The sequence below is a fragment of the Triticum urartu genome, chromosome 2 (assembly GCF_003073215.2).
Source record: "Triticum urartu cultivar G1812 chromosome 2, Tu2.1, whole genome shotgun sequence".
NCBI classification, from domain to species: domain Eukaryota; kingdom Viridiplantae; phylum Streptophyta; class Magnoliopsida; order Poales; family Poaceae; genus Triticum; species Triticum urartu.
Genome location: NC_053023.1, coordinates 318,388,639 through 318,400,146, shown reverse-complemented (window position 1 = coordinate 318,400,146; position 11,508 = coordinate 318,388,639). Strand labels below are relative to the sequence as shown.

The 11,508-nt window shown below is 51.4% G+C and overlaps 1 protein-coding gene across 1 annotated transcript; it reads right to left on the bottom strand.

Moving 5' to 3' along the window:
- Positions 1–997: 997 nt before the first annotated feature.
- On the bottom strand, positions 998–2,292 carry LOC125537154 (oxygen-evolving enhancer protein 1, chloroplastic). Its single transcript, XM_048700457.1, has 2 exons — positions 1,983–2,292; positions 998–1,896 (listed from the first exon to the last, which is right to left on the bottom strand). The coding sequence occupies exons 1-2, from the start codon at positions 2,205–2,207 to the stop codon at positions 1,135–1,137; spliced, it is 987 nt and encodes a 328-aa protein (XP_048556414.1). The 5' UTR covers positions 2,208–2,292; the 3' UTR covers positions 998–1,134.
- Between the last annotated feature and the right edge of the window lie 9,216 nt (positions 2,293–11,508).

The window sequence follows — 11,508 nt, the reverse complement described above, 5'->3', positions numbered from 1 at the left end:
ATATTTGAGAGATTTGCTCCTTCTACCACTCCATTGGAGATCAAGGCCTCTTAGGAGAGGATCCACTTGTGGATTTCAAGACCTCCTCTTGGAGAAGACTATCATCATCAAGACCTCATCTCTTAGGAGTGGGAAGAACTTTACCTAGTGCTTGTTTCCTTTGATTGTTCATGTACTCTCGTGGATCTATGTGTTTGCTATTCTAATGGATGTGTGATTGGGTTTTGTTGGAGTGAATTCCTCTTTGTGTTCTCGGTATTCATCCCTCTTTCCCCTCCAAGTCTGAAAATATCCATCTTAGGGTTTCACCCTACAACAATACGTTTCCTCCTAGTGACACACGTTGCCGGAAGGCCTAGAATAAATCTCGTAAAATGCGAGCACCAACGTAAGTCTAAAACTTGAACTCTGTTGGGTTAGTTATATCACTGTCCTCCTAACCATCCAACTACATATTGGCTCGCCATAAATCCTCTTTTTATCTACATGAAATGACAGTGACGTCGTCTAACAAAAGATGCTAGCTCAAGTGAAGTGCATGAACATGCTCTCAAAATTAATGGCACATTTATATATTTATATCAATGGCTCTTTACCTTTATTTCTACAAGTCTTAAATTATCACAAATAATAAGTACAATACGTGTGGCACAATGCACTCCAGCCCTGACCTTTTTTACAACTAAAGTTGCCATCTGAAAAAAAACTTACCATCCGAAAAAAAGTTGTCATGCTTGACTATTAAAATTGTCATACTTGCATCACTAAGTTTGCCCTGAAAACCGTTCGGAGTTGCCATGTGTTTGTACCACACATGTGGCACTTATTATTATCCTAAATTATTTGCATGTTAATTTATAATACATACTGTAAAATTTCCGGACAATTCGAATCAAAAGGAAGGTAAAACGAAGAAAGTGTCAACAAAGAATTTTGTGAACATTCATGGGGGATCAATATCATGAGTTGGCGAGGAAGAAACAATAATAACAGAAGCTAAAATATAAACCGACACCCTGGGTTTAGATTACTAGATACACACACAAACACATTTGTTGCCTCGATTGTTTCCTCTCCACCGATCAACCCACGTACGCATGCACACAAGATGAGTATCTTCACTTCTGCTCTGCTCTAGTTAGACTCGAGCTGCGCGTACCACACACCCTGGATCTTGACATCCTTGGGCGCCTTGGCGCCGAGGTCGGTGTCTGACGGCTGCACGCTCTCGAAGACACCGATCACCTCGCCGGTCTCCGGCTTGCTCTTGGTCACGCTGAGCGTGATGTTGCCCGTGGACGAGGACGCGTTCTTCACGTTCTCCTTAGCCAACTCCTCCTCGTCTCCTCTGCCTCCGGCGGGTAGCGCCACGGCGTTGTCGTAGCCAGTAGAGCCACCACGGCCCTTTGGGTCGAGGAAAGACGAACCCCTGTAGCTGGGCACGAGGAAGGGCCCGCTGAAGCTCTCGGGCTTGCCGGTAGCGACGAGCTGCTTGACGGTGAAGAGGAAGGGCACTCGCTCGCCTCCGGGGAGCTGCACGGTGACGGCCGCGTAGTCGATGCCGTCCTTCTCCTCGAACTTGAGGGTGCCGTCGGCGCCAACCTCGAGCGGGCCTTCCATCTCGTCAAGGGTGTAGGTGAGACGGGTCATGAGCTTGGTTTTCTGGAAGGCCGGCGGCTCGTTCTTCTGGATGCCCTCGGCCTTGACGGTGAAGGAGGTGGGCTCCAGGCAGAACTTCTTCATCTCGTACTTGCCGGCCTTGAAGGGGAAGGAGTCGACGCCGCCGTCGATGGTCGGGCACTGGTTCGCGGTGCCGGTACCCTTCACCTCCATGTAGGTCTTGCTCTGGATCTCGTCGAAGGTCAGCCTCTTGGGCGCCCCCTCCGCGCTCGCGCCCTGCACCCACGCCTGTCACTCTAGCTAGCTGGACTGGAGTGGAGTAAACGGCCATGGACGGCAATAGAATGGATTAGTCAGCTTACGGAGACGAGGAGGGCAGAGGTGGCGAGGGCGAAGCCGGCCATCTTGGCGGCGTCGGCGCACTTGCTTGCGACCTCCCTGATGTCGGACTGCAGGGAGCAGGTGATCCTGGCGCCAGCGTCAACGCCGAACGCCCGGGCGACGTGCGACGACGGCCGCGCGGAGGAGGCCCGGCCGCCGATCTTGGCCGGCATCAGCGTGGCCGCGGCTTGGAGAGACGCTGCCATGTTGGTCGGTGGCTTGGTACGCGGGAGGATCGATCCCACTGGTGGTTGAGAGGCGTGTTGTCAGGGCAGGCAAGTGTTATCTATGCGAGGCGCGGATAAGAGACGGCCTCCCATTGGTGGCTTCCGGATAAGAATATCCATTTGTTCCCATGCACGCATACGCACCAGCCAGTCATTCCCCCTCTGCCGATCCAGCACCAGCCACAAGGTTGGGCCGCGCCCAGAGCGCGCGCCGGCGCAGTTCGCCCGTCGCTATCACCGTCCTTGCAGCCTGTACTCATCATTGTCAGCTGACCAGCTGCTAAGCCGCTATTGTGCGGCTTCCCCTCCACCTCCAGTGCCACCCACCAGCTGCTCGGCACGGCCGTGTTCCAGTGATCTTTGCCGCTCATCACGACGCACAGCGTGCTCCCTTAAGCCATGAATGCACATCCGCCATGAACACCACTGTGCGGAACCGCCCATGCCGCCGGCCTGGCTTTAGGATCTCCATCCTCAGTCCGTGCTCTGAACGGCCTGGCTTTAGTGCCGCGGTCACCACAACGCCACGGCTACGCACTCATGGTCCGCAACGGCAATCAAATCGATCCATTATACACACACATTAAATCTCGCTGTACAATTTCTCTTTCTCTCTCAGCCATCCGTCGCCTGACGAGAGCCACCGGCGTGCCGCGCCGAGCCGGCGGCACACAGGGAAACTGAGCTCACCATGATAACCTAATTTAGCGCCCTATACACCGGCGGGAGTGTTTGGGCGTGTCCGCTAGCAGTGCGCGAACAATATCCAATTTGTCCTCCCCACAACCACAACCATCAAATTTGAATACCGTATTTCATACAAAACCACACAGTCTGCGTAAATCATAGAGATAGCATAAATGTAAGCAAAGGATATGCAATTTGTTCGTCCAAAAGGGCCGAGATAGTTCAAATTCAACCTAAAATGAAAGTAAAACAACTAAAATATAAATATACCAAGACAGGCGGCCGGAGTCCACCACTTGGCCGGTCCTTGCCCTTGAAGTCGCGGCGTGGCGGTCCGTCTTCGTCATTTACGCGTCAGTGGCAGGAGGGTCATCGTCGTCCATGGTGGTGCAGCTCTCCGATGCGGACGAAATGTAGCCGGAGAGGCGACAGAGGAGGCACTATTGCTCCTTCGCGTGACGGGCGACCTTGGAAGCAGCGGTCTCTTTCTCCCATGCGAAGTGCTCGGACGCGAGCGCCTTAGCGTTCTTGCATAGGAGGTGCCGCGCATCAGATTCCACCGTGATCATCGACCGCGGCATGATCTCACGGAGTGCCTCCTCCGGGTCGACGGGGACGGAGCGCGCTTGCTTGCGGGAAGAGCCGGGCTCCGCCGCGTCCGCTTTCGCCTTCACCTCTGACTCCGGCATGCGCATTCGCGTGAGAGCCATGGGCACGAGAAGCCTCCTCTACCCGGGCGGTGCTGGCGCCGGAGGGAAAGGTGAGACACCCGCCCTGCTCCAGAACAGAAGCGGCGCAGAGCTGGACATGCAGGCGCGGGATGGGTGGGCACGACCCGCATTCCGTCGGCGGGACGTGGAGTAGCTAGTGGCGGACAAGACGAAGCTCGAGCTCCCGTCGGTGTCCACGTGCAAGCGATGGCAATGCGGAGCACGAGCTCATCCTCATCCGGCGTGTCGCTGCTCGATCTGTCGTCCACATCCTTCAGCAGTCTGTCCTAGCCCATGGGATCAGGCTCACTGTTGAGTCCTGATCGGAGTTGGCCATGGCAAGGGGAGGTGACGAATTTGGGAGGAAGCGGAGGCCACGAGGGAAGCGGAGAAGAGGAGTGTGGTGTGAGAAAGTGAGGGTTTCACTAGGGTTCATCTGATGTGGTGGGGTATTTGCGGGGGCATTAGCGGGGGAGGGGGGCTAGTGGGAGAATCCGATGTATGGAGAGTGCCGGTCAGTTCGGTCATTTGGGCTGGATATGGGGAGCCCAGTTGGGTGGCATTTTTTTCGCCCGGACACTAAACTGGAAGCTGTTGGGCGTTTGGGGCAGGTATGGGGCTCCGGTTGTAGATGCTCTAACCAGCTAGGTGCCTACCTCTATTATTTAGTAAGGGCATCTCCAACGGTGACACCCAAAATGGACCAATCCACAGACGTGCACGATGATACGAGAGCAGGCCATTCAACCATGCCCGCATATCTTTCAAACCGTATTTGAACGAACCAAACAAATTACACATGAACTGGATGATTTTCATCTAAGCTGGAGCACATTCATTACATTTAAAAAAATTCATTTAAAAAGTGACAATACCTAAACCTAGACTAAATCTAAGACGATGCACGTCCTTCGAGTCTTTGTTGTTCCCATTCGTTCTCATGTCGGGCGCGGGTGTCCGTGTCCGATGGCCAGCTCAGCCCCGCGGAGTAAAGATGCGGCCGCCGACAAGGAAGAGTAGGACATGGGACATGGACATGCTCACATAACTTGAGGCCTTACTGTCTCCCATGCCCTACTCCTCGTCAGACTACACGACATGTCCGTCACCGGTGGATGTCAGGCCGATGATGTACGTGGATGGGCCGGCCTCGTTAATGTGCCCGTTCCATTGAAGCATCATTGGTGCCGTGAATGACGTGCATCTGCGTTCTATTCCTTGATCGCCAACGCCGCCAGTGTGTCCGACTGCGCCATGACCGCATTATAGGTTGCGCGCGGCCTCGTACAGCCCACGCTGCCCAGAGATGAAGTTGGGGTTCCCCACGGCCATGGCCACCACGACCTTCTAGCTCTCGAGCTCGTCATACATTTGGCCCTCCGCCAACCTGTGTTGCTCGAGGAGAGAGAGAGGTTGTGCCACTGCTCCTCATGGGCCGGTAGGAACACCAACATTGGTTGCGGTGCCGGCTGCTCCTCCGCCATGGTGTCATTGATTGAAGTGCACATGTGTTTGTCGGAATCGGGGTTCCGAGGACCCTAAGGTTCGTAACTCTAGGGTGCACTCATTCCTACCGCCCTATCCTACCTTGCAGTTAGCCACGGCGAAGCTACAGCGAGAGCGAGCTAGCGGAAGTAGGCCGGAGACACAACAGTTACCCTGGTTCGGGCCACCTTGTGGTGTAAAACCCTACTCCTACTTGGTGGTTGGATTGCACTAGCGAAATAGATCTAGTACAAGTGTTGGAGGGAAGAATCGTCTACCTCATCTATGGTGGGACCCTGCCCTCCTTTTATACATGCCTTAGTCATATTCCTCCGAAAGCATTGGCGGGAAGGGTTGCCACACGATGGCAATTTTGAAGGGCGACAAGGGCGCAGTCTATCCTGAAAAAGGTGGTCTTCGCTTGCAAAGCTACCGTCCATGATGCACCGGTGGGATCCATGATGACCTCTGCCCTACGCGCCCGTCGTCCTGGTCTTCTTGCACCGATCAGGCAAACTTTGGGGATCGCTTTGGGAACCGGCGTGTTGGCCCTGCTCCCTTAGCACCCAAGATGAAATCCTCCTCATTCGCGCTTGCTGGCATGGTCTCTGGTGTTGTTCGCCGTTCCACACATAACCCACGTGAAGGCACGAAGCCAAGCGAGCAGCTCCTGACTTGCTTGTCTTCGCGAGGGGGCATCGCGAGGTGGCCATGGGAGACCGCCTCGTGAGGCTCCGGTGCAGCCGCCTAGTCATCTCAGGACGCCTGCCGATGGGGGCCTCACGAGGGGTCTTGCTCGTGGTATTTGCTGGTGGGCCACTGGATGGACTTTTGTCATGCGCCGTGCCCTGGGTTGAAGGCAGACAGACCTAGGTATCCCCGGTCCCCCGGGCCTGACAGTAGCCCCCGGGCTCGCAGCGCGCACGTCTCCGCCCGTTAGGGGGGCTGAACAGTGCGGGCCCTAACCGCCTACGGGCCAGGCGTGATGCGTGGCACTCGATGAGCGGGGAACGCCCCCGCTTCTCCCACGACGCCTCGGCAACTACCTAGACTGACATAAATCCTGCCCGCGCGCAGCACGATGCCATCATTACCTTACTTGTCTAGCATCTGCCTTCCTTCTCGTGCATGATTCCTCTCCCTTCTCCGGTTACCCGTTGCCTCTGCCCCAGCTACTTCGCCATGGCGCCCCTAGTAGGAAAAATAAAGTAGCGAGGGAGATGCCCAGGGAGGCGGCGCCGGAGCCTGCCCTCGGCAGGTCCACAGTCATCAATGCCGAGGGGCTCGATAAGGTTCTCCCAATGACCGCAGCCGCCTCCATTGAATGGGGGGCTACCCGAATCTGGTCGGCTTCACGTCCGGCCACCGAGCTCGACGTTACCTGCATCCCTATTCCCCTTCATGCGCGCTTGACCGTCTTGCTACCACTGTTCTCTGACTTCTTCATTGCTATCCTCTCTCACTACCAGGTCCATGCCTTGCACCTCGACCCGACCCCCGTTCTTCTTCTTATGTGAAGGCTTCGTGGGCGTCCCCCCTTCGGTGGTGCTGCTTTGCCATTTTTTCAGCATGCGGGTGACCGCGGCGAACCAACGCTCTGGATGTGTATCGCTCTGCATCGCGGAGGATACGACAGGTGATGGCATCAACATGGAGCTTGCCCACGAGGCAGAGGGCTTTAGCCAGCAATGGGTGTATATGGACGCAGCCCAATTCAGCCCTTACAGCTGATTCCAATGTCCCCGGTGGCGAGGAGCTCTGGATGGGAGCACAAGAGGCTAGTTGACCCGATACTGGCACGGGTGTGGAAGTGGTTGGCCGTCCTGAGGGTGGCGGGGGTAACGATGGTCACAGTTGTGAGGGAGTTCCTCCATCAGCGCATTGGCCCCCTTCAGTGTCACTCCCGCCCGATGTGGGCTTCATTGGCCCGGAGGACCCAATGCGGCTGCACATGGGTAGCCTGCCGCTGGAGGTGTTGAGTGGGGTGCTTCGCTACTTGGCCGGGGAGGAAGAAGCGGAGGAGCCTCCCGAGGCGGGGCTCCTGTGCATCGTTATCGGAACAAGGAGGCATTTGTCGGTACGATGCCATGCTTTAACCAGTGGGGGCTACTTTTGGAGGGCCATGAGGGGCCCCGGGACAACCCTTTCCTGGTGGTCCCTGACTTGGGAGGTCGTGAGGACGGCGAGACCTCAACGGCTATCGTAGAGATGTCTGCGGGCCATGCCAGTGGGCCAGCGACCCGCCTGCAAGCGCGGCTTGAAGCACCGATGGCACCGTCCTCCTGAGGTCGCGCTCGCCAGGCTCAGGTGATGGGGGGCGCAAGTGGGCCTCTGGAGGCGAATACTACGAGGTAGCGGGCCACTGGGGACGATTTCAAGAGACAGCCCCATGAACCCCCCTGTAACGGAGACCAGCGCCGAAGCTGGGGCCGCCGGTCCCATGGCCCCCCTCGCGGGGCTAACCGCGAGAAGAGGCTTCATGCGGGCAACAGTGGCGGGGTCCCGTTGCGGTTGCTGAAGAAGAGGGAGTGGGTCGCCAAGGATGAGTAAGTATTCACCTCCCCCCTCTTCATACCCATCAATCCTCATGTGCCTTAGTGCCTGCCCTACGCAGGTCCTCCTCGAACATCTAGAAGGAGATGGAGCCCCCTGGCTTGGCGGGGAGCGCGTCACCATTTGTCGCAGCTGCAAGTGATAATCCCCAAGTACAAGGAATCATAGCAGCAATTTCCAAAGGTGGAACTTGTAAGTATAGAGTGTCGAACCCACAAGGAGCTAAAGGTAATATCAATATTCTCTCAAGTCCTCTCGGCCACTGTTATGACTCTACGTACACGGAACGTTTGCTTCCATCCAGAAACGAGAAATAAAACTACATTGTGGGTATGAAGAGGATAACTTTGCATGATATCGGAGAACTAAAATATAAAAGTAGGTGCCATTAACATAAATTTAGAATATATTACTATATATTAAAAATAGCGAGTGTGAAAAAATGATGGGTCGGTGTGCGGAATTATCCTAGGCAATTGTTAACAAGATCAGTACTCGTCATTGCAATTTCATATGAGGGAGAGGCATAAGCTAACATACTTTTTATTCTTGGATCATATGCACTTATGGTTGGAACTCTAGCAAGCATCCGCAACTACTAAAGATCATTAAGATAAAACCCAACCATAGCATTAAAGTATCAAGTACCCTTTATCCCACATGCAACAACCCCCCCCCACTCGGGTTTATGCTTCTGTCGCTCAAGCAACCCACTATAAGCAAATCATGAACGTATTGCAACACCCTACAGCGGGAATCCCTCATGTGTGCGCGGCATGGAAGGCACCATAGGACATCACCAAAATAGAACATACAACTCAAACCAATCTAGATCATCAATCAACCCAAAAGACAAAAGAAATCTACTCAAAACATCATAGGATGGCAACACATCATTGGATCATAATATGTGGCATAAAGCACCATGTTCAAGTAGGGGATTACAGCGGGGTGCGGGAGAGTGGACCGTGTAAAATAGATGAGGATGGTGATGTTGATGAATACCATCACCGCGGCGATGGTTCCCCCGGTGGCACTCCGGCACCAACAACAGAGATGGGGAGAGAGTCCCCCCTTGTGCTTCCTCCTCCATGGCCTCTTGATGTCTACTACACAACCTTCTTCTTGTAGACTCGTGTTGGGCCTCCAAGCGCGGAGTTTTATAGGACAGTAGAAAATTTTCCTCAAGTGGATGACCTAAGGTTTATCAATCCGTGGGAGGCGTAGGATGAAGATGGTCTCTCTCAAACAACCCTGCAACCAAATAACAAAGAGTCTCTTGTGTCCCCAACACACCCAGTACAATGGTAAATTGTATAGGGGCACTAGTTAGGCGAAGAGATGGTGATACAAGCGTAATATGGATAGTAGATACATGTTTTTGTATTCCGAAAGTATAAAAACAGCAAGGTAGCAAGTGGTAAAAGTGAGCGAAAATGGTATTGCAATGCTTAAAAACAAGGCCTAGGGTTCAAACTTTCACTAGTGCAAGTTCTCTCAACAATGATAACATAATTAGATCATATGGCAATCCCTCAACGTGTGACAAAAGTCACTCAAAAGTTCCTATCATGGAGAACATATGATGAAATTGCTTGTAGGGTACAAAACCACCTCAAAGTTATTCTTTCCGATCAATCCGTTGAGATATTCCTATAAGTGTCACAAACAGCCCTAGAGTTCATAGCAAAATAACACCATATGACACACATCAATCAACTCTAATGTCACCTAGATACTCCAATGTCACCACAATTATTCGTGGGTCAATTACATGATATGCATCAAACAACTTCAGATTCATAATATTCAATCCAACACAAAGAACCTCAAAGAGTGCCCCAAGATTTATACCGGAGAAATAAGGACAAAAATGTGCATCAACCCCTATGCATAGATTACCCCAATGTCACCTCGGTAATCCATGAGTTGAGGGCCAACACATACATCAAGTGAATCAATAGAATAACCCATTGTCACCATGGGTATCCCATGCAAGACATACATCAAGTGTTCTCAAATCCATAATAGTATTCAATCCGATGATAGTGAAACCTCAAAGGTAAAACTCAATTCATCACAAGGTGGACGTGGAGAAACACCATATGATTCAACTATAGTAACAAAGCTCGTGGCACAACAAGATCGTGCCAAATCAAGAACACGAGAGAGACAGAGATCAAACACATAGCTACTAGTACATACCCTTAGCCCCGAGGGTGAACTACTCCCTCCCGTCATGGAGACCGCCGGGATGATGAAGATGGCCACCTATGATGGTTTCCCCCTCCGGCAGGGTGCCGGAAAGGGCTCCCTATTGGTTTTTCATGACTATAGAGGCTTTCGGTGGCAGAACTGCCGATCTAGGTTTATTTCTGGGGGTTTCTATATTTATAGGAACTTTTGGCGTCTGGAACAAGTCAGGGGGTCCACAAGGCTACGACAAGGTAGGGGCGCGCCCTCCACCCTTGTGGATGCCTCGTGTCTCTTCTGGCCAATTCTTTTGCTTCGGGGGCTTCTTTTGGTCCATAAAAAATCACCGTAAATTTTCAGCTCATTTGGACTCAGTTTGATATTCCTTTCCTTCGAAACTCAAAAACAAGGAAAAAACAGAAACTAGCACTAGGCTCTAGATTAATAGGTTAGTCCCAAAAATCATATAAAATAGCATATAAATGCATATAAAACATCCAAGATGGATAATATAATAGCATGGAACAATCAAAAATTATAGATATGTTGGAGACGTATCAAGCATCCCCAAGCTTAATTCCTGCTCGTCCTCGAGTAGGTAAATGATAAAAACGGAATTTTTGATGTGGAATGCTGCCTAACATATTCATCCATATAATTTCCTTCATTGTGGCAAGAATATTCAGATCCATAGGATTCAAAACAAAAGTTTAATATTGACATAAAAACAATAATACTTCAAGCATACTAATAAGGCAGTCATGTCTTCTCAAAATAACATGGCCAAAGAAAGTTATCCCTACAAAATTATATACTCTGGCTATGCTCCATGTTCATCACACAAAGTATTTAAATCATGCACAACCCCGATGACAAAGCCAAGCAATTGTTTCATGCTTTTGGTGTACTCAAACTTTTTCAACTTTCACGCAATACATGAGCGTGAGCCATGGATATAGCACCATAGGTGTAATAGAATATGGTGGTTGTGGAGAAGATAAAAAGAAGGAGATAGTCTCACATCAACTAAGAGTATTAATGGGTATGGAGATGCCCATCAATAGATATCAATGTGAGTGAGTAGGGATTCCCATGCAATGGATGCACTAGAGCTATAAGTTTATGAAAGTTCAAAAATAAACTAAGTGGGTGTGTGTAAGTGCATCTAGTGCCACCCCTAGTTGGTTTTGGAGTATTGACGACAAACCTAGTTGAGGGACTAATGTGTTTCCGAGAATTGCAGGATAACACAGGTAGAAGTCCCTCATTGATTCGGTTTTCCTACCAGAGATGACCCCTAAAAATGTATGAAGACATTGAAGTCAAAGGTGGTATATGAAGATATTCACATTGAAGACTATGACAAGAGAAGACACCACATGAAGCCTATGGAGCTCGAAGACTTAGATCTTTCGTAGTTCTCTTTCTTCTGTGTTGAGTCATAGGAACCACCGTACTGTTAAGTGGGGTCCAAGAGAACCAGTCAGAATGACTGAAGTGATGCTTAAACAAAACCTATGTCTTCGAGTGAAGACTTTGAGAGCGAATCTTGTCCAGAGTCGGGCAAGTCAGCTTTGCTTGAAGCCCAAGTAAAGTTGCCGTGTGAGTTTGAAATCTGACCGTTGGAACACGTGTCAGTTCCTTAGTGACCC

What these genes read in the sequence shown, in the direction of transcription:
- LOC125537154 (XM_048700457.1), bottom strand. Translation starts at nt 2,207, where the DNA reads ATGGCAGCGTCTCTCCAAGCCGCGGCCACGCTGATGCCGGCCAAGATC. An exon ending in CCTCTGCCCTCCTCGTCTCC is followed by an intron (nt 1,897 to 1,982) that starts GTAAGCTGACTA and finishes GCGTGGGTGCAG; the next exon opens with GGCGCGAGCGCGGAGGGGGC.